Source organism: Carya illinoinensis, chromosome 6 (assembly GCF_018687715.1).
Source record: "Carya illinoinensis cultivar Pawnee chromosome 6, C.illinoinensisPawnee_v1, whole genome shotgun sequence".
NCBI lineage: Eukaryota > Viridiplantae > Streptophyta > Magnoliopsida > Fagales > Juglandaceae > Carya > Carya illinoinensis.
Window position 1 is genome coordinate 34,476,851 of NC_056757.1, and position 27,337 is coordinate 34,504,187.

Genomic DNA, 27,337 nt, shown 5'->3' on the forward strand with positions numbered 1-27,337 from the left:
TGAGAAAAACTAAACAAGAAAATAAGAAAAAACACTCTGAAAGGATTAAAGTCGTAGAACCTAATCTAATGTATATATATATTAAAAAAAAAAATCAGAGTCAAAGTATTCTGGGGGTTAAAAAAGATCAAAGAAGTTTCTTTTCTTTATCCATGAAAATGGTGCGTTTTAACGACCATTGCTTTGCGTTACTGTAAAAACAAAGCACCACGAACTGTGAGAAGCAGAGAAACATAATCACAGCTTCAAAAAGGAAAGGATATCTATTGGGGGGCTGCATGGTTATGTAAACAATATGAAGAAGAACTGAGCACAACACCAGTAAGGTTGTCACAACGGAATTGAACGAAAGTCTTTTCCTTCGATCTTGCCTTCCACTTGGCCCGTGATAAATAAGGATGAATAGAGCAGACAGTGCAAAGTATGGCAGAATCAGTTCGTCACGACATAGAAGAGGGAACATAGAGAACAAAGCATAGAATGTGATCCATTTGAGAAGAAAAGGCTCTTCCAGTGCCAAAAGGCTTGCGGGCAGAAGTGGCAGCAAAATTGACTTCTCATGCACTGTAAATTAAAACATCACCCAGCAACGGAAACAATTTACATACAATGGAAAAAATTACTTAAGAAAAATAATATTAAACCAAAGTGAAAGGAACAAATATTTTGACATACCTTGAAATGAGAATATATAGAAAGAGAATGCACTATTCAGCAGTCCATAAAGGAAACCTTGGTTGCTTGGAGCACGTATCTGCTGAACCATTGAAGGCAAACAAGTAGAAACAGTAGCACCAAGGCTGAGAAGCTTCAGTGATTGTGTTGTGAACATTCTCTTCCATTTTATAAGAACCGAGGTGGTGCACCAAAAGTTAGCCACATAATCCTCATATATGCCCCTCTCAAAAGGAGCAAGACGAGAGAGAACCTGGGCATCCACCAAGCTTAAGAGTCATAAAGATTGGCGAGTCCATAAATAAACTCAAAAAAGAATCATTTCTGTTCAGCACCTCATATATCTATAACCAATTGGTACCACAAAGAACTATGGAGTAAAGTTATTGAGAAATAGAAGTGAATACACAACATCCGCTTACCCCTAAAAAGGCTTCCATGGAATGGAGATATGGCCACCAAACAAGAACAAATGTTCCCAAGACTACAAGGCCCAGTTTTGATACTTCAAGAAGTGGATTCTGGCGCCTAATACATTTTCCAAAAAGATGGCTGAAAAATGCAGGTGCAAAATATGCACTCATCTGCAGTAAACCACAATGTTCACCAAAGACAATAAGAGGTCAGGGATGAAGTACAGGCATAGCAAATATTTGCTGACATATTTAACTTGGTAAGGCCCCTATTTATTTCACACATTTGGCTGTATGGAAGAACATTAGATCAGACAACGTATCTCATAAGAGCATCAATGCATACTCCATAAGACAAGATATTTCTAGGCCTAACACTCAACAATATGAAAAAAAGTGGTACAACCCCTTCATCAACTCAAGAATTAAGGCATTCCCTACAAGAGACCGAATAGCAATAAGGGCACATGTAGTCATCCCATTGGAAGTGAAAAGCCACAGAAAACAAAGGAGCCCTTCCCTTCTTTTTTGACGTGAAGTTCAGATGTATATGCCATTGTAAACTTGAACAAATCAGCATTGGTAGAACCATTGCACCCACTATAAACAATAGATCATGATGCACACAAATTTTATTTATAAGAGACCTGTTTATGGTTGAGAGCAAGACTGAACAAGAAACAAGCTACTAGCTCTTTGTTAGAAAGAACAGCAGCAACAGCTCCAACAGTAAGGCCCAAGCTGATACAATTGTACTGACAGAATTAAAAAGGATGAGAAATCAAACATTAGTAACTTGTAGTAAGGACCTCGAAAATTTAAAGGGAGAAAACAAGTGAAAAAGAAATGGGAAATTCAGTTTGAAACCTGAAAATGACCATGATCTATTAGCATCAGACATGGATTCAGTAACATAATTGCAATGTGCCATGCTATATCAGTTTTCTGGCCATGAGGGCGGCTGGCATAGTATACAATGACAAAATAGAAGACTGCAGGAAAGAACATTAGTGCATCAGAGGATAAAACCGTCCACCTCATGAGGAGTTTTCTGCAAGAAAGAGCATAGACAAAACCAAGAAGCTCTATCAGTACCACTGGTCAAGGAAATCGAAATTTGAAGCCTGTGAAAAGGATAATTAGTTAAAGTATGCCTGACGATACAAACCCAAAATAAGATTCATGGCCTCGAGAAGTAAAGAGAGAAACTGATTCAGGATGGAAGAATCTGAGAAATAGACCATGGATATAACTCTGGTAGGCAGTAAGGGGAGGATAGTCTAGTCCCCAATAGCTGAGATCATTGGTTGTGCTGTTACGATACCATTCCTTAACTGGCAAATTAATGGTGATCTCCATCCAATGCCTCTGTGCCTCAAAGTCCCCATACTTAGGAGGATTCCCAGCACCAGAATAAGGATGTAATGATACGGCCGCTCTCACTAACAATGCAAACACAGCAATGCACAGAAATGAGGCCACAATTCCCTTGTGAACCAACCACCGCCAAGGATCATCATCAACTGATTCCTCCTTGTCTTTCATCACCTTCCTTCCCCTTCTCTTCTCCATCTGTCTTACACTCTCCAGCCCAAAGCTCGCCAAGATTCCATACTTTTGTCAATAACCTGTATAACACATCCAAAGCTAAAAGAAGCTATCAACCATTGGATTCCTGTAATACCGTGTATTGGCTCATAATTTGTATGATAAAAACAGGCAGGAGACAAGGTGCCAAATTAAACTTTCTTGAATCTTACTTTACAGAACAACATAGAACATGAAGCTAAAAAACATGGACATTTCCACTTTCTGGTGACAAAAGAACAGGACGGTAATTGAGATTTCAATTCCATCCCAATTGTGACCATTTTACGCCAAAGAAAAATCGACTCTTAGAAGTGTTCAGCTGGACAGACATTTTCCAACTCGCTTTCCTTGGAATCTTGTGAAGCAATAAAAACAAGAGCTTTGATACTTCACGTGACATGGCCTTATCATAACTTTAGCAGAAAATTAAGAACCCACAGAATGAAATATTCTCATGCCTTCAAATCAATTCATGGCAACAATACGATTGAAAAAATAAAGTAAACAAACGAACCTATCGAGAGTGTGATGCCAAAATACAAGTAAACGAAACAAGATGACATACCCAGAATCTTAAATAGCACATTGCGCGAGTTACAGGCATAGACAACAATAACAAAGCAAGAACTAGGATTTGACCGGGAATCATGGATGGATCAAATTAACGAAGGTACAAGACAAACAGTTAGAAGTACACAAAATCAAGGGAAAACAGAACAGAGATAGTAGCGAGCCGAAGTACCAAGTTGGGACGTCATTTTGCCAGATCTCAGAGTCGGAGTAAGAGAAAACGGAGACGCCATGAAGAATTGGCAAAACACGAATATCCTCTTCTTACCATTCCACCAAATGCATCATATTCGACAAGCGAGAGCTAAATGGGCCGTTAAAGCCCGATGATACACATTCCATGATTTGTGGTTGACACGCATAAGACGATTAGTCCAAATGAAGTTTGGGCCATGTAAGCCCGAATCGAAGGGTTCATAAAGGCCCCATAATATAATGGGCCATAATCGTAACTTCATCAGCCCGAATAAGTTGGGCTCGGTTCGGTTGATTTCTGTTTTGGGCTATACTGCAAAAATCTGTAAAAAATAAAGGGAAAAGAAAGTTGTGTTTTTACTTTTAGATGCTACTGAACAGAAACAGCGGGGAAGTCCCATAGAGGCTTGGTTGGCAAGATGGCGAGCAGCAATGGAGAAGAAGGAGGAAGAGGAAGAGAAGAAGAGGAGCTGCATCAATTGACGGATCTGAGCAAAAACTTGAAGGAAGGGGAGAGAATTCTCGCGCCAACAAGGAGACCCGACGGTACTCTCCGAAAACCCATCCGGATTAGGGCTGGCTATGTCCCTCAGGAGGAAGTTGGCATTTACCAATCGAAAGGCACTCTGGTACATACCAGCCCTTTCCCCTTGTTTGGATGCTCAGAAAACTCAGGCATCTCTAGGAAAATCATGATATCAGCTTTTTATGTGTGTTATGTGTACACACGTGCGTACGCAAAAATAAAACTCATCTACCTATACAAAGGCTTCTGGATTTATCAATAGTTAAGCGTATTTTGTGTGTTGAGAGTGTCTGAGCTTATGATTCCGATTCTTATGCTTTGTTTCGTTGTCGAGGAAAACTGTGGTTTTTTTAGTTCATTTGGTTGGCGTCAAGAGTGGAATCAGCCGAACAAGTTTTGTTCATTTATTTGACTCAATAATCTTGCCTTCTTAATTTTCTTAGGGCCTGGCAACACGAAAGATGCAAGAACTTCTAGTTTAGTTGCCATTTCTGTTTAGGTTCTTAGGAATTAAACGTAGTATTCGCTGTTTTCTGTGTGTGGAAATTTCCTTTAAAAAGTTAAAAAGAAATTTATATATGTACATTGCTTCTTTTATTGCTTGGTTTCTGGCTCAGCCAAGGAAAAGTATAGGGAAAAAAGGTGTCTTATTTTATGTTCTTTTCTGTTTACAGAGAATTAAAAATATATATGTGGAAATTATAGCTCAAGTGAATTAAAGAGTTGTCATAAGCTTAGTTAGAGTTTGAGATTGGCAGATTCACAAATACTCTAAATTCAGCTTACCAATCGCCCCTCGAAGCCAGATTCTTAGGTTTACTCAGCACGCTGGTTCTACTAGGTGGCTTAGTTATCTCAATGGATTTACACTTCTGTTGTGCTTCTTGATGCAGTGGAAGAAGGAGATGGCCTCGCAGGTGGGACCTCCAGGTTATGATCCTGAATTGGATGCAAAACCCAAGACTAAGGCAGTTAGGAGGAATGAAAGAAAGAAGGAGAAGCGGCTACAGGTACGTTACTTATCTTTTTGGTTCTGTAATTTCAAGTTTTGGTTCATTTATCGTTAAGTGGTTTTTTATAATTACTATGTTCAAGTGATTGTCTTGGCTTTAGGCAATCTCTTGAAGCCAAGACAATCACTTGAAGAGAAGAATTGGTTTCGTTTCACCCTCTCTCTCTCTTGGTTTTTTCCCTTCTAGCATGCTAGTGCCAGTTGAGATCATCTTTACTTAGATTACAGTACCCTTTGGAGATACTTCCTTTGAAGATAAATCTAGTTTTGTCCCACAAGATCCTTATGCTTTTACTCCTCAAAGGTTTGATGTTCTCATATGTTTGCAGTTTATGTTAGGGGGGAAAAAATAAGAAAAATAAAAGAGTCAGAGGTACTTAAAATTATTGGTGGCTATCAAGGATAAGAATAGCTATGCCCTAATGAAATGGATGGTTACTGTCGAGAGAACATTTTGTAAGCTGAACCCCTAGGATTGGTTAAAGCACAAAGTGCACCCAAGATATACGTGATGCCTTGAGATATTTTTGTGAAGCTCCTTAGATGAGGTAGCACATCGGCACAAGAACTGAAAAACTGTTTACACTGATCAATGTTGTTGTAAATTAAGATCCTAGTAATCTCATGCAAGTTGCTTGTTTTTGCTGATTTATGCTCCAGGCTGCTCTTGACAAGGACAAGAATGTGGAACAAGGAGTAGCTGGGGAGATACAAGAAGAAGAAGTCCTACAAGTTAAAGATTTGGGCACTGGATCAGAATCTGTCGAGCAGTTAGCATCTCAGATGAATGAGCTAACAGTTTCTGTAAATGCTAATATAATTACCCCTCCCTTGGAAGCTACTGAGGGTTCAAATTCAGGAAATCCAATTCAAGAGATTGATAAACGGATACGAGCACTTAAAAAGAAGGTATAATTCATGCATTTAGCCTTCCCTACAAATAGAAATGAATATGTTTTGTTTACTTTTCAATTGCATTTATCATTTTATTGATCCTGTTATTCTCAGTGAATGTATATGAGTGCCCTTTCCTGTTCTCTTAGAAGATTTGGGCATCAGTTTTGGATAACAATGTATAGGATGCTGATTTTCATGGGAATGGTAATTAATAATTATCTCCACTATGCAAGAGAAGAGTGGTCATCTTATTGAATCTTGTGTAGGAGATTTGGTGTGTTTTGCAGTCCCCAAATCAAAGAAACTCTGTTCTTTTGAAAGGGAAAAAAATACTATGGTATTCCAACTGTCTGAATCGAGTGCCTTGATGGACAAGGCACAACTAATTGATGAGATTGTAATTGTTGTGGGTATATAAGCAAAAGGACAGATTTAAACCCCTTTTTGTTGGTTCAATTGGAGGGAAGCATGAGGAAAACTGTTATCACTTAGCTCACCAAATTGTTTGTTCATTCCTTCAGATTCGACTTGCAGAAGGACAACAACAGAAAACTGCACAAGATATGAAGCCAGAACAGTTGGACAAATTGACAAAGCTGGAAGGCTTTCGCAAGGAGCTAAAACTTTTGGAGGATAAAAAGGCAGAAATGGCAGCATCATAAACAATTGTTGGGGAGGAGAAACAGAGTGTGGTTTCTTTCCTTGATGCTTTCTTGATAAAGATAAGAATCCTTGTAACGGTCGGAAGTGAAGTTCCATTTATCTAAGATTCAGTTTCTTATCAACTGTTTTATACCGCATCCTGATTGTTCAACCACGCTCGGTTATTCCATACAGTAATTATTCATTCCTTTTGAGTCTTCATTTAAATTTTAATCACCTTTTGTTCCACTACTCTTGCTTGCACGAGCGATCCCCAGATTATACACATCTCATATAAGAAAGTGCATGAAATTTCTTGACAACATCTTATGACTCATTAGCACAAAGGGTATTCCGGTAGACTTTCGATCGAGGAAGAAAAGGACCATTTCCCCACACTTTTATTTTTTGATAAGTAAGACCATTTCCCCACACTTAATTATAAAATAGCATGATTAAGTCCTTTGCTATAAAATCACATATTGTTCCTAAACCACTCTGACAAATACATGCTCTCATCCATTACCACAATTAGATGACTACTACACTGGCTGTGTGCCGAAACATATAACTATGCTCTCTCCCCAATTATCTGCAAAACCTATGGTGAACCTTAAGGAAGCGATTAGGCAGTTTCAACATCAGAATCATCTGGTCTTCCAACATAAAGCTCCAATTCCTCAGGGTTCCATCTGGCGATCAAGTGAAGTCGAAATGTAGCCATCTTGATCCCCAACAAACGCTGTAAACAAGAAAATGGTGGTCAATGGCGTTCAGTTTCTGAGACTTTTATTTTAAAAACTATAAAAAAAGTCAAAGGAAAGAAGAGAAGACGAAAACGAAGAAATGTGTAATATTAAGTTGATAGCTTGAAACTCAAAGACCCGAAAACAAAAACAAACAAATAGAGGTGGTGTCTCAATGGACCCTGTTTGAAGGATATCCCCAATCGAAATTATTAAGCATACAAAACATCCCTGGAACTTCAGGTACACTTACCTTTTCACATCCAATCTTAATATACTCTAACCAATGCAAAAATGGTTGATTTTATGGAAAAATAATCAGGTGTGCTGACCACCCAAGATACCAACAGAACACCAGAGGCATCGAGGGAATGGTATCATGAATGAGCATGTAATCATGAACTACAGGAAAGACATCCCTATTCCATTCAAAATGGAATCCGAACAAAGAAAAAAGGTATATTCTGGACTAAGGCTTCCACAAACACCATCCAATTCAAAGATGGAGACCCTAATTAACTAGCTGATAAAGCAATAAGACCATAGAACTAACCAATATGCGAGCTGACTCAGGTGACAAGGGCTTTCCCTCCTCACAAACAATGAAATCTGAAACAAGCTCCACATTACCTGCGTGTCATGAATAATATTAATGGATGTGACTGTAGCCATTCACAAACAAATAAGAGATAGAAGTAGAAAAGAGCAAATGCCCACCTTTGTTCAACCGAACAGGCATCCCTTGCTTGCGTAGGAATGGCTCCATCTCATGCGTAAATTGCTCCAGATGACCTTCCTTAAGCTCCACCTGAAACATCCAAAGTAAAATTTAATTCATTCAAAAAAATAGATTTTGCGTTGTAGCAGCATAAAAAATGGCACGACACTGACCTTTTCTGTTGCCATACTTCCTGTCCTTGCAAAGTCATATTCCTCGTATTCATTAAATAACCTATTATAGGATTTTAAAAAACACAGATAAAGTCATGGATAGCAACTGTGACACCCACACAGGCTGTATACTCAATTAATTGAGAAATGCAGCCGATGGAATACAAGGCATGGAGAATGAAGAGACGAAACAAAAAATTTTTAGCTATGCCTTGAGCATCCTAAAATCACTGAATTGAAAACTCCAACTACCTGTCCTAAATTATCACCTTTACTTGGAAACAAAAATCCGGGATAGGAAGTTTACCTTTCAACCTCTTCTTTTTGCAAATTGGTAAAACAAATCCCAGTATCTCCACGTAGAAGCTAGGAAAAAAATGGAATAAATGTCAGAAAGGCAAAAGACAAGCGATGTATAACTAAAAGGAAAAATAAAGCAGTAATAATTATTGCCCCCATGAAAGTGAGTGTGCTTACTTTTGAGACTTTGTGAATGCCAGGTGTAATCTCATCAGCAGCAGACCGACCGAGAGAAACCTGCATGACTTTGTTTGATCCAAGGAAAAATCTGACAAAATCATAAAAGAACTCATAATAAATATATAAATTCATGAAATTTATAAGATAAGAAAATAAGTACAATGAATGAAGAACTAACTAAATAGATTTTTCATAATAACTACTTGGAAACGCTCCTTGAAACTAAGCCATTTCCTCATGTTCAAGATGCCTTCTAGGCTCCCAAGCAAATATTTAAGGTATAGAGATATAACACTGCCTTTTGAACTTCTAAACCAGCAGAAGTATAAATGCAAAACAGTTTCAGATACATTTAATCTTTATTTTCTTATAGGTAATCAATAAGTTTTATTCATAAAAGTAGACAAAGCCCAAGTACACAGGGAGAGATATATTAAATCGTTATGAAAAATCCAAGTGTGTACTGCACATAACTGAGCTGGAAGAAGTCCCACTTGATATTGCTGAATCACCAATATCAAACTATCAAAACGACCCAATTTAACCCCATCAAATGAAGCAAAAGACGAGCACGAGTTTCTCCAAGAAACAAACAGATTTAACATCTTCAACACCCCGCTTAAACAGAATATTTCTCAGTGAATATTTTTCCACAAAAAATCAAAAGAGAATTATTTCTTCTTTTTTCCTTCAACACGAAAAACTTAACACGACTTTCATCTATATATCAAAAAAACAAATCACTTTAGTCGCATAAAAACAACATTAAAAACAAACTAACTGGATTCAACGCATGTACAGCACAAGAAAGAGATTAGCCGAAGGAAGCCGAACTTCATGAAAGCAAAGGCAACAACTTTACCTACTGGTGGACTTGAGCTGCTCTCTGAACTCCTTGAACTTGAGGTTTCTCATGTTCTCGAAAGCGAACACATAAACAGAATTGTACTTCTCGGCGGCATCCCTTATTGCATTCACGATCGCTTCTTTATGTTCCCTCCCCTTCTTCTTCGTCTTCGACAGCGTAACTACGTTTCATATATTCCACGATTTTTTTCTAATTAGTTATTTTGAAGCCTAAACTTCCTCGGGTTCCAGACAGAACATACCATAAGCCAGATAGGGTATATATATATATATATATATGAGAGAGAGAGAGAGAGAGAGGGCGGACCAGGTCTATTGCGCTTGGACTTTGGCATTTCGGTGCTTGTGTGGTGGCTCCTTCCTTGCCTCTCTGCTTTCTGCCTTGTAATTCAGCGTCTGTAGAACACTTTACTGGTTCCTTTGAATCCTTTGAAGACAGGCGTCTGGCTAGGTCACGCACCCTCCTAGGGTTTATATGGAAGGTAGGAACCCGAATTGGAGCGGTCTAATTGATCCGGGTTACGAGTGACCCGGCTCAATTTTAGACCAATTTTAATCTAATATTCAAGTTCATTCATGAATTTCAAATTACGTGAGATAATATTAATATAATATAAATTTTTTCTATAGAAACGTTTTGACCTCTCATTTATATAATTTTTAATATATATAATATTCATTTCCGAAAAAATTCGCTTTTGAAAAAAAACAAATTTACTTATTTTTTTAAAATAATTACACGACACTTGCATATCCTTAAAATTGTAAAAATCATTTAATATTTCAGACAAGTGATCAATTAGATCATTAGTTCAAGTGGTTTGGTTTGGTAAGTGAGAATTTTGAAATGAAAATTTTAAGTATTAAAATGAAATATTAAATATTATTATTGTTTTAAAATTTAAAAAAATTAAGAAAAAAGTTAAATTATTTATTATATTTTATATGGAGATTTGAAAAAGTTGTAATAATAAGATGAGAATTGTGAGATTGAGATAAGAATTTTAAAAAGCCAAACCGAACCATTAAATGACTCAAAACAAAACTACCATGAACGTTACTTTCAACTCAGCAGCATCAAGTGAGAAATGCAGCTGATTAAAGCATTGCTCCTAATCAACCTACACCACAAGATAAGCTTTTCAAGTCACAATTGGATTCATTATATGACATCCTCTGAACAATGCCAGATGGAGAAGAAAGCAAATTTCATGTTTACATAGACAAATTCTGCAGTAATATACGCTTAATTGAAAACAACAGGAGGATTAAAGGTAATTAGGAAATTAAATTTAAAAGAATACATAAGAGGGGAAGAAAAACCATCTTTCCACCTCTCATCATCAACCTGGCTATTCTACCGCACAAGTCATGCAATAAAACAAATGAGTAATCCATGCGAATGTGTGGTGTCAAATCCTTTACGTTATTTTCTAATTTCTTTTCCCTACTGAAACTATATACCTGAGAAACTTTTCCTATTCCTCCCTCCTTTCTCTAGTACCATTTTGATCTATCACAGATCCCTAATGGCTTCTCTACGTCTGCGTCTCCTACCTGATCGTCCCAATAATACTCTGCCATGTCGACGGAAGCGACTAACCAGTGATACGCCACCATCATCGCCACCGCCATCATCATTGATGTTATTGTTGTCGTCTCGATCGGAAGAATCCAATCCACCAACAGGAGAGGGGTGGTGATTCTGGTGAAGGCTAGCAGCATTCTGATCTGATCCATGATGAAAGGTTCTCTCAGGATGCCTCAGCCGTCTACTAAGGTCGTTCCCTGATGGTCCAAACGCATGCAACAGAAGAAATACATTCACCAGATTACTATCAAAGCCAACCTCAAGACCCCTATTCCTCTCTGCAGCGTTTACATCGAAGCCCCCATCCTCTTCATCTGTATCAAAACCATGACGATTACTTTCTATAACATAATCTCCAAAAACCATTGCCCCCGGCATTGTTGACCTTATTGTGCTGATCACATCATCCCGCTCCCTCTCCCGCTCAAGCCTTCTCCATTTCTGTTCAAGTATGGGATCCACTTCGCGTGGCTGTGCAGAGGGGTGCTCCACCCTAACATGTTTCCGCAGCTCCTTGTAATTTCCAACAAATGAGCAATTATCCTGCATGCAGCTTCTCTTTTTCTCATTTAGAAATTCTCTTGCAGGTTCGACCACAGTCCAACCTTTAACCTGGCCCCTGCAAAGGGGGCAGGCAAGCTCGGTGGCTTCACACCTCTCGACGGGCGAACTGGAATCCGGTAACACAATGGGATTATTGATGGAGCCATGCATATGTTGTCCATCATTTGATGAGATTGTTTTGGTATATGCTTTTTTGTACTGGTCAAGGCAGTTGGAGTACCGAAAGCTAGTTCCACACATGTATGGACGGCAACCCTTGTCATGAGAGGAACAGAGGAGAAGAACAGCATTGTGAGGGCACTCCATACACACAGAACATGTCACATCTTCCCAGTCTTTTTTATCCAAAGCCTTGGAGCATTTCTTGGGACACAAGTCCACCGAAATATCCAAGTTGTAAGTAGGCAGTGGGTATGGAGTTACCCTGGATTGCCGAGAAGAAATTCTGCGCCGTCCTCTGCTACCGTTCACCATTTCCAATCTACACCAGAAAAACCACATCGCAACATATTATGAAAATAAAGTTGCCAATTACAGGCAAAACATTATGCATGAACGAGAATCAAATTCAGTCATTTTCATGCTGATTTGGAATGATTGATCAAAACTGTCAAAGCATTTCAGTTCTCCACTTTAATTGTTCACCATTCCACCCCATAACAAGGAATTAGAACATGGTGTCAAAAAGGAGTTACTGAGCATCACAAAATTTTATCCAAATCAATTATTCGAGTATTTTTGCCTAAAGCAATATAGAGAGAAAATAATAGTCATTTTACAACAGGGTAATGTAACTGAACTCTGGTCACAAGCAATGTGACACCAGCAGCAATCTTCCTCAAAACATCCTTCCAAAAGACTTAAGTTTGAAGTGAAATAAGACTCTCAGTTTCTAACTTTACCTATCAGTTCCCAGTTACCTTGGGAGAGTGATTGGTGAGTGACGTCTTCTTTGAGAGTGACATTTTTGTAGAAGGCAATATGAGGAAAAAAAAGAGGAAAGATATTGATGTTTAATAACCTGAGGAAATGGAATATCATTGCAGTTGCATGGATTGATGCTGTATATATAAAAAGAATGTTCAAACCTTTGAAGATGGAGAAACTGCACGGGTAGAAATGAAAAAAAATTGTTCTCAACTCCCTCTACACATGGATAGGAGCTCATAATGGTTTGTTTTTTCTAATTTGTCCAAGGCCCGGTTCGATCTCACAAACCTTTGAAACCATCTCATCCCATCTCATCTCAGCATCCAAACACCATTCAAATACAAAAAATTTTCAATTTCAAATTTTAAACTTTTTCATTTAATCATTACCTAAAAATTACAACTTTCTCAAACTTCCAAACAAAATACAAAAAATAATTCAACTTTTTCAAATCCCAAAACAAAAAATTATATTCTAACCCTCTTTCATCTTTATAATTTTTTTATTCAACTTTTTCTCTCTTCTTTTTTAAAACCCCATAAAAATCTTAACTCAAACTATTTCACTACTATTTACAACTTATCTCACTACTATTCACAGATTTCTACCCTCATCTCATCTATGTAACCAAACAATTTTTGAGCTGTCGTTTCTCTCTTTCTCCCAAACAGGGGGGTTCTCTTCAATTTGTGTATACTTCCCGTGTATAAGGGTAGCTCCACCTCTGTGTTTTTATAATGAAATTAGATTACTTGCATAAAAAGTCATATAGAAAGGTCCTCAAGAGATATGCCCAACAGAGTTCTACAATCTAGCAACAATGAATGCTCAGCAGGAAGATTCTCATAGTTAGCTTTCACATAAAGACAAAAGACAAGTAGATAACCTCTAAGCCTAGCAAAATGCATAATTAAAAATTAACCATTTTATTTCAACAGCTTCCTAGATTCCCATGGTATAAATGCTCCAACATCAGCATCACATAGAGCTCAACAGATAGATTCCCACAGTTAATTCAAGTGAGTGATTCACTTGATCTCTCACCCAAGAAACCGATAATTTAAAGTCACCACTTATGCACCACAACTACATTCCACAAGCCAATTCATCCCAAAGCATTCTTCTATCACCCATCAATGTTATGGCCAAAGGGGCATATAGCTAAAGTATGATGCTAGAGGAAATTTCTATAGCATCGAAGGTAGTGGTAAGTGGATACCTTCCTGTGTATTTAATAGAAATTCTGGACACTTTGCTCGACGTTTTCCCCTTTTCCTTGATGAGAGAAATTACTCCAATGGCAGTAGAATATTTAGGATTGAGCACTATGTCGCACCAAAGAAAAATAAAACATATAGAATTAGCCTCAGAAATATAAATAGCAAAAGTAATATACGTGGAATAAGGAGACTCGATGCATGCACAAGAAAAATGAGCTAAAAGAATTGAACCTTTCAAACACGTAACCAATAAAATTCTAAAATCAAAATACGACCACAAACAACATGCCAACTCAACCCCCCCCCCCCCCCCCCCCCCCCCACCCAAAAAAAAACACAAAAAAAAAACCATCAAAGGCTCTCCTATTTCTATCATTTATGCACACAATCAAATGCAAGGAAAGACATTTCTTTAGAAAATAGCCAGTGAACTTTCCAAACTTTGCAAGGCCAAAAGCCTAGAAACTAACCAGGGTAATTTTGATCCAAACCTTGCCCTGTAATTATACTACATGATATTCTGTATTTCACAGGTTCACATAATCCATGCACTAGCAAGTTTATATTAACCCATCAACACCCAAAGGGCATACATTTCCCAGCCCCATATCGCTTACAAATTAATAGATGAGTCTTAAAACCCTTAAATTGGCTCTTTAAACCACCAGATCATCTCACATTTCCAGGCATTTGATGATTCTACGTTCACGCTGGACAAGGTAACTAGTGTGGTTGCCTAAAACTATACCAGTGAGTAGAAAATACACAGACGGGGATTCTACAATAACATGACAGAGTAGGAGCCCCAAAAAAAAATTAAACTTATTTCTTTCGTGAGTATTGTGATAAACAAGAAGAAAACAATACCATATTATCTCAACGAATATAAAAATAAAAAATAAATAAAAATAATAATAAAAAAAAATAACCGAAAGGATGAAAACCCCCAAGCTATCATTATTGAAGAGATCCAAATTATGCAGCACTCAACTGAATTATCAAACGGTAAAATAAAAAATCAAAGAAAATCAACAGCACATAACTCAAATTATATAAAGAGGTTGTTATGCATAAATATATTAGAGAGACCAATGAATCTCCAGAAAAATAACCACTCACAAGGTAACATTAACTGATAAAAGAGGTGGCAATATTCTGTGCACTTTTATTTTCATTTGGCAATTACAAGAAAAATAGAAAAATCCCAACATGTACGAACCAGCAATCAAATGACCAGAAGTAAGGCAAAGCGCTAAAGTTTGAAATGGCCCAATTTGACAAAGAAATGAGCATATACAAAGAAGAGACCGAATTCCAAGCATAATTTCGGTTAATCCAACAAACATATCAAAATTCGAACTTCCTAGGAATTAAGCCAAGTTAATCCAACACTAAAAAGACCCACCTGCCTCGCACTTCGGGAAAATCTAGATCGTAAAGTCGATTGCAAAAACTAAAGTGCGTCGGATAACACCAAAAACGATGCAAGATGAGAGACTTAAGTAGGAATTGCCTAATAGAAACAACAACGTGCATAGCCAATGAATCACGCGAAATAGACAGTTGATGAATTAATAAAATAATAAATGATGAGATACCATTATATGTGGCACATGGACGGTTCCTTTATCCGTCGGAGATCCAAAATAATATTACTTTATTAAAAAAAAAAAAAAAAGATGAAGAGCGAAAGTAAAAGTAAACGTATACCGAAAGAATTAGTTAAATAAAAAATAACAGGAAGTTTGGATGAAAAGCTACCCGCGTTTGGGAGCCGAGAAAATAAGGGTTAATTGAGAACTTGGAAACGGAAATGGAGTATCAAATACGATTTAAAATAAAGAAGTTAAATATGTTAGAGAGAGAGAAATCGAGAAAGAGCCGTACCTGAAATTACAGTTCAGAATTGGGGATCGGCCAACGAAGATAAGAAATTTGGATAGAGGGAGATTAGGGTATTGAAGAAAATGCAAAGGCGAAGAAATCGAGGGCAGAGACTTAGAGAAAGAGAGTTGAAGGGCGAGACAGGAGGACCATTCTCATCTCCATTTCTTTCTTCGTGTACGCGACAGTAGAGAGAGAGAGATAGACGGAGAAGGCGTTTTATCGGATTCGTGGGGTTGGAGTCATTGCTACGCTAACTCTCCACCTGGCTCTAACCTCAGAGATAGAGAGACACACAGAGAGAAAATAGGGATTATTTCTCAGGGAAAAGTCTCAGACTTCAGAGGTGGGGTGGCAAGATGCGAATGGGGATACTACACGCGCTGGTGGGGAGAGTGTAGGGAACGCTCCATTCTAGTGGGGGTAAGGTCACGTGCTGTGACGTAGAGTTAGTGCACTAACATTGTGCCGTCTGGTTAACCATGAAGTTACAAAAATATTAAAAATAAATAAATAGAAATCAAAATGAAAATAAAACAACAATATATATACACAATTAAAAAAATATATGTACATTTCATTAGCCAAAAACTCCTTTTTCCCTACCACCTACATGCGTCAAACTAATTCTATAATTACTTCTAATTACAACCATGGTGGCTCTGTTTCACAAGAAAAAACCAAAATATATATATATATGACACTTGAAAACTATAAAAATGGTCGGACGAAGGTTGCTCCTCCAGCTGCCTCTCTACTTGATGCAATTGCTCAGGGGTTCCAATGGCAATAATATTAACAGGGCTAATCACCATTCTGCTCAGAGTTTCCTTACTTCATGGATCCCCCCACTAATATTGAGCCACATTGCAGCATCAAGCAGCACTGCCGGTCTTCCACAAAACTGCAAACAAGGTGAGTTCTTAAGCCGACGGCCACCTTTTGACCTCCCCTGTGGAACCGATACCTTTGGTTGTTTGATGAGATTTGGTGATAGAAGAAACTAAATATTGTGGTACCGGGTCCCTATGATTATTTTACAAACAGGTTCCACAATGTTTTGTGAAATTTCCTGCTGTAGAATGTAAACTGCATTGGCTGGCAGGATTACCGACAATTCAACTAGAACATCACTGATTGTTCATAAGCTTTTAGGACCGCATGCCTCTGCTGTGAGGAGAAGCAGGGCCAAAGGAATTTTGAAGAGGTCTTCTCAGAAATGGATGGTTCAATAGCTGAGCTGCCGTAGGCCGATCATTTGGGTTAACTTGTATGCATTTGAGGATGAAATCGCGGGCATCTATTGATAACGAATCAGGAACTGGAGGAGGTTTACCCCTGCCAATCATAAATAGCGCTTGCATCTGTCACACAGAAAAATCTATTGTTACAAAAATTTTCCAGATCACCTCCAGAGATGGCTACAATGCACCAATATTATTAGCAAAACTGAGAGCGATAGACATTCGACTAGTATTTTCTAGGATCACATCTGGAATTACATGGAAATTAAAATGAATGCTTTTACATGATCGAGCACAGTATAATTCCGTGGAGTCTTTCTTTTTGGCACAACTCCACTAAAAAATTGATTTTTTGGCTTTTTATTTCTCTCTCCATATTGAAGTTCTCTATTTTTTTAAATAATTGTTGAAGATCCTTTCTTACGGGAACAACTCCAGTCTAACAATTGTACAGCCTCTAATTGCTGATTAAATAGGAACATTTCAATGTTAGGCATTCCTATACTAACTGGTATAAAAAAAAATTAAAAAAAAAAAGATTAAAAAAACAGGGACATGGGCATGGGCATGGGTGTATGAGATAGCTAGAATACCCAAACATAATTCCAATGCATGTCAACTAACATCTATCCCGTCTTATCTTCTTAAGGCCAAAAAAATCGGGTGGGGAATCAACTTCTTAGAAATAAGATCATTTTGTGATAAGGTTTCAGCCAATGTAATGAGTCATCATTAGTGAGCTTGAAATCAACTTGACCACTTGCCAGATGACATAAACTAACAGATATAAAAATTTAAAAAAAAATAAAAACTATATTTATGACTGTACTAAACAACGATACTGGGAAGATTAAGTAATGCTCCATATATATGAAATGTTATACATACGCCTTCCAAGTGAGAGTACGGTGGCTGGCAAGTCAACATCTCCAAAACAGTACATCCAAGGCTCCATATATCAGCTGCAAGCCCATACCCATGGTTTTTTAGATTAACAACCTGCAATTGCTGCTCATTGGTTAATCCTGATTACACAATATTTTTTGATGAATAATATACACTATAGATAAGCATGAATGGAGAATGCTAGGTCCAAGCACATAAATACAAAGGTAGCCTCGTAAAAAAAATACACAAGCAACTTGTTTAGTCACAAAATAACAAAGTAAAAATTATTGAAGTAAGAAAAGTTTTCACTATTAATAATCTATACAGCCCAGGACCATTTTTTTTATAAGTAATTATGCAACAGACCATTGAGTTTCCAAGTATTTTTAAGTATGCAAATTTGCATTTGGCAATCAGCATTTGAAAATATCACCAGTGGCATCCAGGTTCCATGAATGAGTCTCAGGCTATGATTATGGGTGGGGTTGAGGTTGAGCAACCAATAATTTGTGATATCCAGCCAGCATACCAGGGTTCAATCTTTCATCATCCAGGAGGACCTGATTCAGGCACTTGCTTGTTGGCACAGAACAAGAAGAGGTGGTGGAGGTGAAAAAGGATCGAAATCAGAAGGTGGGCTTGATTGGAGTGGTGGGTTTTGTGTTGTGGATGGGCCTTTTCAGGTACATATTCTACTTTGGTTTGCATGTCTGACTATTTTTCCAGGCCCATTGTTAAGTTTGGTGGGTAATTCTCAAAATGTAAATGATCTCTTTCATGTGTTTTTTGTTTACTTTTCTCGAAGAGTTATCATAAGGAAGAGAGATATCATAAGTTGGGGACGCAAAAAGACAAAAAAAAGGCAAAAGACTGAAATTTCCAGGCCTATTGTAGAAAAAACTGAAATAACTAGTTATGGCATGCATCAAATATCCATAATAACTGAACTCAAATAAAAAGTTAAAAAGAGTATGGCTATTTGATGCATGCCAAGCCATAAGTTGGGAGCATAATACAACTCAAATGCTTGACTTTGCATGATGGTATAGTTACACGTGTTACAAACAAGTATACGCAACCAATGGCATCAGCAGTAACATGCGTAGGGGTAGGTAGCATCCCTAATTGCATAGTCTAAAATGTGCAGTAAATACATATTTCAATAGAAAGGAGGCAAACCTCAGGGGCCATCCAGAATGCAGTCCCTTTGGAAGACTTAATGTCATTCACTTTGGTTGCCTAAGAAGAAAAACAACAAAGTAGTTTGTGTCAACTAGTTCTATTAAACAAAAGAGTAAGAGGGGTGGGGTGGGCTGTGGTGTTGGCTTTTTTTTTTTTTTGGGGGGGGGGGGGGGTTGGGACAGCAGTTCTACTGAATAAGTTCTACTGAATAGAGGTACCTTAGCCAACCCAAAATCTGCTAGTTTTACGGATCCACTTGCATCCACCAATATGTTAGCGCACTTTATATCCCTTGGAAATTGAAGAGGAAAATAAAACTTTTAGTAGAAACCGAATCCACAAGCTATTCAAAATATGGAAAGAAAGTCCTTCCCCATGTTCTGGTTCAAACATCTGTAACAGGTAGTCTTTAGATTTCACCCAATTATATAACTTAACATAGCTAATTACAAATATTTTCTCCTAAAAACCTAAACATGTGGTCAGCAATACAATAACTTAGAGAGCTATGAGATAGAGGAGGATACCAACTACAAAATTATGAGAAGAAAATATCCAAAAAATTGGTTGTAATAATCTGTATCACCTGTGAACCACATCCCGATCATGAAGATACATCAATCCATTCAAGATCTGTCTTGTGTAAGCAGAGACTTGAGAATCCCTCAACTGATACTTCTTGTAAAGACTTGCAAGTGAGCCTTTTGTTACAAGCTCAAGGAAGATATAAAGCTTACTTTCATCCTGGAATGATCATTTAATAAATAAGAAAGAAAAGCTTAAGTGACTTGGACACAAATTTCTGTTAAGGTATTACAACTAGAGACAAAAGAATCAAAACAGAAAATAAAGAATTTTAAATAACAACATAAATCCACGTAGATGGTCAAGAAAATGTGTTGAATCAAGAAAATGTTTTAACTGCAAATAAAGAAAAAGCATCACATCGCCCAAAGATGATAGGGATTGCATTAACAACCCACCCCCCTTCCTGCAGATTCATCATAGATGTGATGGTCAAGAAAATGTTTTATAAGCAGGAAACTGTTATTCTAATTCCAAGAATGTACATTGGAAAGAAAAAAATTAAGCAACACAGAAGAAGCAAACCTTGTCTGTACCAAGATACTGAACTATATTCTCATGTTGAAATTGACTTAGAAGAGAAATCTCCTGAAGCAAGTAACCAGGGTGTTAGGAAAATTATTACCAATATCCAGAAGTAATAGCTTAGGAGACTAATTGAAGTATTGAATTGGAATTAACTTTTTTATGTGGAAAGCAAAAGAAGGAACAATGATCCACAGGTAATGACCACTAGAACTAGATTAGCTCTTTTTCACCTGCTCAAGTTGGAAAATGCTCTGCTTGCCCTGGCTTCCTTGATCCAGCAAGGAAACCTCCTTTACAGCAAAAAAGAAGCCATCTCTGCAGAAAAATACAAGAGACGTGTGAGAGACAGACAGACAGAGAAACAGAGGGAAAGCGAGGCAGGGTAGACGGAAAAGCTGAAAAAATAGCAAGTAACAACAGTCAATCAGAATTAAATGCTTATAAGTTTTTGAGGTTTCATACCCAAACTCCGAGATAATAAAAACATGGTTTCTTTAAAAAATGAATATAGTAGAGACAGAGGAGAGAAAAAAAAAAATCACTTTGCTAAAGATGGAAAGTAAAATAAGACAAAAGTCAAGGTACTGGAAAAAAAAATCTGGTTTTATTCAAGGTTATGTCTTAAATGGTGGGTTCCGTTTTTCTTTTCACGAAGTCAGCATTATAAATATTCGAGTAACTACGTATGATTTGAGGTGCGGCAACTTGGCCACCTGGGCAGCACCTAGTTCCATCCCCTACAACAGCTAAACTCCAGTCCTAATTACTTCTCTAGAGAGGATTATCCACAAGAATCTTAACTTTTCCAGCAAAGGACGCTATGAAACGATATTAAGAAGTTCATCTAAAGTCCAGTTGAAATTATGTCACAACATCTTTTCCACCACTTTTTGACGCTTGGTAGAAAAATAGAGAGGCAATGGAATTTAAAACGCGAAGGTAATCATCAAATCAAACAACAAAATCCGACTATGAACAACCAATAAACTAACACATCAGAGGATGTATCGTGATACAACATATTACCATACGAGTACTTCCGAAATTCAAAAGTTTTGTCTTACTTTTTTTTTTTTTTGATGGGTCAAAAGTCTTGTCTTACTTCCAATGCACAATTGCTCTCCCATCTTAGCAAACTTCCTTATAAATTATAAGACATAAGTCACCACCAATGGAATTATCCTCGGTTCAAGTCACCCTATTACGTGAATACAGATCAATCCTTAAAGGTGACCTTATAAGTTCCACTACAACTTTACAAGTCTAGCGTCCTGACTACACAGCGCAACCTGAAACCGATCAAGTTGCAACATATCGCTCTTAACACCCGTTCGCCCGGCACACAACAATCTTGGCCTTAACTTTTTCATGATTTCTTAACCCCGCTATTGCATTTTATAAGACAAAGGGTTAACAACTAAATACATTTAATTTCATCCACGTTGTCAATCCATTTGCCGACACCCCATTCTCCAATTTCGGCTGAAACCATCTTTGAATAGATTAAACTATCACAAGAGCTACGAAAAAGAATCCAAATCATAGAGTAAGAAGTTTAATCGCTTAATCCAAAGCATAGAGTAGGAAGTTTCATTGCTTACTCGGTGAAGCCCTCATACACGGTTCCGAAAGACCCACTTCCCAGAAGTTCACCCTTTTGCCACGACGTAATGGAGCGTCTGAAATGTCCACTGGGTGAAATAGTATACACCATAATCACGCTAGATGTATGGATAGTAGCCTCGTGATCATCATTAGCATTACTATTATCATTCGATCTAGGAGAACAAGATTGGAAACGAGACTCTTCCCTTTTGCCAATTTCCCCACTAGACACCCCATTCTCTTCAGTTGCCTCGTCTTCATCCGAAAAGCTAACATCCGCATCGCGACTAGGCGGATTGGAAACGACGTCGTCTCGAGGAGCAAATGAATTTAGTATATCCCAAGTGGAACTCACGTTATCCACAACTGGACGCATCAACACCGGCGGCGGACTCAGGAACGGAGGCCGGGAGCCCTTGATTCCTCCACTTGGCCCCACAGTAACCGAATCAGAAATAACCTTTAGTCTGCTCTCGAGTTTAGCCGAACTCGAACTACTCTGCTTGGCGCACTCCGCACTGAGTCTAACCCTGGCTTGAAATTCAGCTGAAAAATCGTCTTCGGGCTCCGGTTGAGCCGGTTTAGCGGAAGAGGTGTGATCTCGGAGGCGAGAGCGGGAGGCGAGGTCAGAGGAAGAGCGGGCCTTTTGGGCCTCCCAGGCGGCGGCAGGGATAGAGAAGTCGTCGGGACCGGAAAGCCCTAAAGAATGGCAAATAAGTTCAAATTCGCCTTCTATGCCTCTGACTCGAAAGCTAGTTTGCTTCGGGTATAGGTCGAGAGAGCGAGACCGGATACCGGAGGCCGGCGAAGACTCGTCATGGTCGAATGTCGAGGAAGGGGACGGCGGCGCGTAGTAGTCGACGTTCCTGATAGCGTTTCGGCGCTCGAGTTTGGGCCTTGGACGCTTTTGCTTGGAGCCCATGCCCGCTGTTTCTGAAGATGGAAGGACAAACCGTCGGGAGAGAGAGAGAGAGAGAGATGTGGTCCTGGTGGAAAGGGCACAATGGATACGGAGAGAGAGATTAATGTCGAGCGTCGGCGTGACCAGTCTTGGTTCGTTCCAACTAGGCTGTGCTTTAGGCGTAACCGGTCTTCGTTCTAAACACAAGTGTTCTATTTTTAATATAAATATATATATAATAAAATTTAAATTTAAAAATAAATTTACCAATCAAACCATATGTCATGAAAGTATTTTTCTTTGTTAAATATTTTATCTATGCCGATTTTTATATATTTATTATTTTAACAAATAATATTATTTTTCTATGTATTTATGTTACTCGTGTGGATATTTCTCAACGATACAGACAAGTGCACCTTCTGATCGAGGACGGAAGAGTAATGTTGATGCGCATGTTTCTTTTTTCTTTTTGTTTTCTCGGCGATAGGCATGTTTCTAATCAGAAAGAAACACGCTTCTGTTTCTGTTTCTGTGAAGCTAGTGGCGTTTACCTGACAACGTTTTCCATTGTCCAGACCCACATCATGTTATTCTTCTCTGATGTGTTGCCAAGTGGCACGCCGACGTTCTTTATCATCAACCTTGGGAATTCATTGGGAATATTCTCGCGAATTATGTAATATATATAATTATTTTTATGTATTTTTTATATTTTTTATTGATATAATTAATTATATTAAATTTTTGAATTAAAAATAAAAAATAAAAAAGGTGAGAATGGATGGTGAGTTTCTCGATGGCCTCTAATAAGAAAATATACACTTGATCGTGAGTGAGTTTGACCTTGTTGTTTAATTTATAATAAGGATTATCTCTATTTTAAACGAAATAAATAGTATTTATTAATTTAAAATGTTAGGTAGTTTAATTATTTTACTGATCAATTTAATATGAAGAATCATATTATAATTATTAAAATATTTCATAAAAATAATCTCATAAATTAACGTGACTTTATATAATATATTATATCTATTTTTTCTTTTCAAGAAAGCATGCACTGCATTAACATCATCATCAATCATCAATTACATAATATTCTTTTTCAATACAATTCATAATCTAAGGAGGACCTTCATCCATCCATGTATGTTCTTCATCAAAATCTAATGCTAGTTTGGCCATAAGATGGGCAGCAACATTCTCATCTCTGGGAGTAAACCATAGGCTCCTAAATTGAATGAATCAGATGCCAAAAACTATTTCAAATCTTTAACTTTATGCCCATACCATGCCTAACTAGAATCTTGATTATGAATATCCCTAATCACTTAAGAGTGCATCCCCTTCAAAAATAACATGGCGTAAGCCAATCTCAGTGCTCAATTCAGTTGCTCTCTTCAATACTAATGTCTCGGCAATAAGAAGACCCTGTACATAAGCCATTGACCAACCAGCAGCTGCTATTAAATCCCTTTTACAGTTTCGTATTACTACCCCTCCACCCATTCTCTTCATCTTCACATCAAAAGTTGCATCCCAATTTAATTTATACCATCTCACCTCTGGTTTAACCCATCTCACCACACCATTAGTGCTCCATAACTCCACTCCCTGATTAATTCAAGCTCACTTTTTACAGCAAGCCATAATTGACCACACACCCCATTAAACACTTGCTTATTTCTCTTCAGCCACATGCGTCTAAAACCAAAAGAGATAAGTTCCAAAGTTGATAGTTCACATTGCATAATCAACCCTTCCCAGATGAAACTAAACTTCATCTCCATAATTCATCTCCATAATTAGGCCCGTTTAGTTACATAATTCAGATGAGATGAGATTAGGTGTTTTAAATAATAATAAATAAAATATTGTTATAATATAATTTTTCAATATTAATTTTGTATTAAAATTAAAAAAAATTCAATTGTTTATTATATTTTATATGAAAATTTTAAAAAATTATAATAATTAGATAAAATGAGATTATTTGGTGTTTGGTAACCAAATTTCTGTAAAGGACTATAACTATCCACCCATATGTCTTAAGCTGCCACACATCCCCACAACGCATGAGAATTTGTTTCTGCAGATTGAAAACAAATGGGACAGCATTCATCCTTAATCATATGTCTCTTAAAAATATTCCTCTTTGTTATATTTTTAACCATCTCACAACAAATATTCAAATAACCAAATTAATGTAACTGGTTGTAATATGCAATTAATTTGAACAAAAGACAACCAAAACTCTAAGAAAATCAAATGATTAACTTGATCAGTTTAGTTTTCTATTTTAAACACTTTAGAAACCTGAAGTCACAATATATACTCATGCTAGATTAAAAATAAAAGCAAGAATAATAAAAGAAATGTAAAAACAACACAATAAATTACGTGGTTCGACCTTAATGGTCTACATCCACGGTAGGAACCATTTAGGAGTTTTTATTATTGAAGAATGATTCAAAATATAATTTTACAATCACTTACAACTACTTCTTACCGCACAAAATAGGGAGTGGCTTTCTTGTATTATCTTCTAACGAAACCACACATTTCTTGCACTTGATTTTCACCTCAAGTGCTGATTTAATCTTGATGAAAACTAGGGTTTCAAACTCTATTTCTCTCCAGAGGACGGTGGCTTCACGAACGAAGAAGAAAAGAAATATTCGGACTCTGCACATGCCTTTATATATAAAACTAACTAATTACAGAATTGTCATTTACCCAATATTACAAAGAATGCCATTAACGAAATACAAAGAAATGGACAAACGACAAGTCGTTGGAACCAAAAGCTTGGCATATCTTCAACAAATCTCCACCTTGTCAAGTCTTTTATCCTTGTAAATTGATCTTCTTCTTCCTTTAGACTGTTGCTGCAAAGTAATCTAAGTTCTAATAGCTCCCCATATTAATCAAATTTAGGCAACACCTAAACTTGGTAGCTGGTAGCGATTTTGTCATCATATTAAAAGGGTTTTCCTCAATTGGAACTTTTTCTACTTTAACCTCTCCAGATGCTATTACATCCCTTACCAAATGAAGTTGACTGTCTATGTGTTAAGACCTTTTGTGGTATATTGAATTCTTGGCGAGATGTATAGTGTTTTGGTTATCACAGTGAACTATGATAACCCCTTTAAATATGCCTAACTCATGTGAAAAACCATTTAACCACATAGCCTCTTTTATTGCTTCTATCATAGCAATATATTCAGCTTCAGTTATTGATAGAGCAACTACAGATTGTAGATTAGCTTTCCAACTGATAACCCCTCCAAATGCTGTAAATACATACCCAGACAAAGACTTTCTAATATCCAAATTAGCAGCATAGTCAGAATCCACAAATCCCTCTAACTCATTCCCCTATTGCAGATCCCCTCCAAACCTCAAACCTAGACACTGTGTTCCAATTAAGTACTTTAATACCCACTTTATAGCATGCCAATGTGGCTTCTCAGGGTTATTCATAAACCTACTTATCATGCTAACAGTATAGGTTAAGTCAGGTCTAGAGCATACCATAGTATACATTATGCTTCCCACCATGCTTGCATAGGGTATACCTTGCATAAGTCTAATGTCTTCCTCGGTTTTAGGGACTTGACTTATGGACAGTTTTGAATGATGTCCTATTGGTGTGCTAATAGGTTTTAAATTAGACATAACAAACATGTTGAGGATCTTGGTGATATAGTTTTTCTGAGATAGATAGAGAAGTCTTTTTTTCCTATATCTAATTATTTTCATACCTAATATCATCTTAGTTAGCCCAAGTTCCTTCATCTCAAATTCTATTTTCAATATACACATAACTTCTTCAATTAGATCGGCATCCCTACATACTATAAGCATGTCATCTACATACAAGAGTAGGTAGATAATGTAGTTTTCGAAATACCTAAAATACACACAACTATCATAATGACTCCTTTTAAACCCATTGTCTAACATATGAGAGTCAAATCTTTTGTACCATTGCCTTGAAGATTATTTAAGTCCATACAATGATTTTTTAAGTAAACATACACGATCAGTATTGGACTTATTTACATAACCCTCAGGGGGTTGCATGTAAATAGTCTGATCTAGTTCACCGTGCAAGAAAGCTGTTTTTACATCTAATTGCTCTAAGTGTAAATCTTCACAAGCAGTATAGGATAGAATTAACCTTATTGAACTATGTTTAACAACAGGTGAAAAAATTTCATTAAAGTCTATTCCTTCCATTTGAATGAATCCCTTTGCTACCAACATAGCCTTATACCTAGGACCCTCAACTCCAGGTATGCCCTCTTGCCTTTTGTGGATCCATTTAGACCCTACCAACTTATCCTTTTCAGGCTTAACAACCATTTCCCAAGTATGATTCTTTTTCAAAAAATCCATTTCCTCATCTATGGCCTGTACCCATTTCTAAGACTCAATACTTTCCATGGCTTCTTTGTAGGATTTAGGATCCATTTCTACAATTTCATTTGCTACGGTCAAAGCAAAAGCAGTGAGCTTAGCTTGACCATACCTGATAGGGTTTTTATAACCCTCCTCTTTCTATCCCTGACCAAGTTGTATGAACTAACTCTATCTTGGTCCTCATCACCTAAAGTGGAAGTTTAAGTCTCAACATCCTGGCCTTTTAATTTCTTCAAATTGTTATCAGGTTGCTCCACCTCAAGATGTATCTTCTCCGGGG

The 27,337-nt window shown here is 37.3% G+C and overlaps 5 protein-coding genes across 8 annotated transcripts; 1 reads left to right on the forward strand and 4 right to left on the reverse strand.

The window, feature by feature from the left end:
* Positions 1-42: 42 nt before the first annotated feature.
* Positions 43-3,577, reverse strand: LOC122314192 (probable dolichyl pyrophosphate Man9GlcNAc2 alpha-1,3-glucosyltransferase). Of its 2 annotated transcripts, none has more exons than XM_043129610.1 (7): positions 3,421-3,577; positions 2,257-2,716; positions 1,956-2,139; positions 1,736-1,843; positions 1,098-1,259; positions 676-928; positions 43-564 (listed from the first exon to the last, which is right to left on the reverse strand). In XM_043129610.1, exons 2-7 carry the CDS (start codon positions 2,658-2,660, stop codon positions 128-130), a joined length of 1,548 nt encoding a protein of 515 aa, XP_042985544.1. In that variant the 5' UTR covers positions 2,661-2,716; positions 3,421-3,577; the 3' UTR covers positions 43-127. The 2 variants fall into 2 exon arrangements, with proteins under 2 accessions (XP_042985544.1, XP_042985545.1); XM_043129611.1 differs by having other exon boundaries at positions 2,257-2,735; positions 3,421-3,489.
* Positions 3,578-3,803: 226 nt separating this feature from the next.
* Positions 3,804-6,728, forward strand: LOC122314195 (partner of Y14 and mago-like). The gene is made up of 4 exons (XM_043129616.1): positions 3,804-4,072; positions 4,863-4,979; positions 5,642-5,890; positions 6,400-6,728. Exons 1-4 carry the CDS (start codon positions 3,863-3,865, stop codon positions 6,538-6,540), a joined length of 717 nt encoding a protein of 238 aa, XP_042985550.1. The 5' UTR covers positions 3,804-3,862; the 3' UTR covers positions 6,541-6,728.
* A 163-nt stretch (positions 6,729-6,891) lies between these two features.
* Positions 6,892-10,092, reverse strand: LOC122314197 (mRNA turnover protein 4 homolog). The gene is made up of 8 exons (XM_043129617.1): positions 9,812-10,092; positions 9,500-9,665; positions 8,635-8,725; positions 8,465-8,523; positions 8,158-8,218; positions 7,984-8,074; positions 7,820-7,896; positions 6,892-7,262 (listed from the first exon to the last, which is right to left on the reverse strand). Exons 1-8 carry the CDS (start codon positions 9,837-9,839, stop codon positions 7,146-7,148), a joined length of 690 nt encoding a protein of 229 aa, XP_042985551.1. The 5' UTR covers positions 9,840-10,092; the 3' UTR covers positions 6,892-7,145.
* Positions 10,093-10,638: 546 nt separating this feature from the next.
* Positions 10,639-16,035, reverse strand: LOC122314194. 3 transcript variants are annotated; one of them, XM_043129614.1, is made up of 4 exons: positions 15,697-16,035; positions 13,809-13,914; positions 12,562-12,609; positions 10,639-12,140 (listed from the first exon to the last, which is right to left on the reverse strand). In XM_043129614.1, exon 4 carries the CDS (start codon positions 12,131-12,133, stop codon positions 11,021-11,023), a length of 1,113 nt encoding a protein of 370 aa, XP_042985548.1. In that variant the 5' UTR covers positions 12,134-12,140; positions 12,562-12,609; positions 13,809-13,914; positions 15,697-16,035; the 3' UTR covers positions 10,639-11,020. The 3 variants fall into 3 exon arrangements, with proteins under 3 accessions (XP_042985548.1, XP_042985547.1, XP_042985549.1); XM_043129613.1 differs by lacking the exon at positions 12,562-12,609 and having other exon boundaries at positions 15,697-16,033; XM_043129615.1 differs by lacking the exons at positions 12,562-12,609; positions 15,697-16,035 and adding an exon at positions 15,215-15,233.
* Positions 16,036-16,219: 184 nt separating this feature from the next.
* Positions 16,220-22,834, reverse strand: LOC122314193 (mitogen-activated protein kinase kinase kinase 1-like). The gene is made up of 8 exons (XM_043129612.1): positions 21,722-22,834; positions 20,351-20,435; positions 20,118-20,180; positions 19,594-19,751; positions 19,226-19,298; positions 19,005-19,064; positions 17,826-17,936; positions 16,220-17,057 (listed from the first exon to the last, which is right to left on the reverse strand). Exons 1-8 carry the CDS (start codon positions 22,645-22,647, stop codon positions 16,845-16,847), a joined length of 1,689 nt encoding a protein of 562 aa, XP_042985546.1. The 5' UTR covers positions 22,648-22,834; the 3' UTR covers positions 16,220-16,844.
* Between the last annotated feature and the right edge of the window lie 4,503 nt (positions 22,835-27,337).

Coding starts and splice junctions, on each gene's coding strand:
- LOC122314192 (XM_043129610.1), bottom strand. CDS start 2,660: ATGGAGAAGAGAAGGGGAAGGAAGGTGATGAAAGACAAGGAGGAATCA. Junction 1,260..1,735: donor TTGCTCTCAACCATAAACAG/GTCTCTTATAAA, acceptor GGTTTACTGCAG/ATGAGTGCATATTTTGCACC. Junction 565..675: donor CTATATATTCTCATTTCAAG/GTATGTCAAAAT, acceptor TTTAATTTACAG/TGCATGAGAAGTCAATTTTG.
- LOC122314195 (XM_043129616.1), top strand. CDS start 3,863: ATGGCGAGCAGCAATGGAGAAGAAGGAGGAAGAGGAAGAGAAGAAGAG. Junction 4,980..5,641: donor AGAAGGAGAAGCGGCTACAG/GTACGTTACTTA, acceptor TTTATGCTCCAG/GCTGCTCTTGACAAGGACAA. Junction 5,891..6,399: donor TACGAGCACTTAAAAAGAAG/GTATAATTCATG, acceptor TCATTCCTTCAG/ATTCGACTTGCAGAAGGACA.
- LOC122314197 (XM_043129617.1), bottom strand. CDS start 9,839: ATGCCAAAGTCCAAGCGCAATAGACCTG. Junction 8,219..8,464: donor CAAAAAGAAGAGGTTGAAAG/GTAAACTTCCTA, acceptor ATCCTATAATAG/GTTATTTAATGAATACGAGG. Junction 7,263..7,819: donor CTGAGTCAGCTCGCATATTG/GTTAGTTCTATG, acceptor TCTTGTTTACAG/CGTTTGTTGGGGATCAAGAT.
- LOC122314194 (XM_043129614.1), bottom strand. CDS start 12,133: ATGGTGAACGGTAGCAGAGGACGGCGCAGAATTTCTTCTCGGCAATCC.
- LOC122314193 (XM_043129612.1), bottom strand. CDS start 22,647: ATGGGCTCCAAGCAAAAGCGTCCAAGGCCCAAACTCGAGCGCCGAAAC. Junction 19,299..19,593: donor GATCGGGATGTGGTTCACAG/GTGATACAGATT, acceptor TCAATTTCCAAG/GGATATAAAGTGCGCTAACA. Junction 17,058..17,825: donor CGTACTCTCACTTGGAAGGC/GTATGTATAACA, acceptor TCTGTGTGACAG/ATGCAAGCGCTATTTATGAT.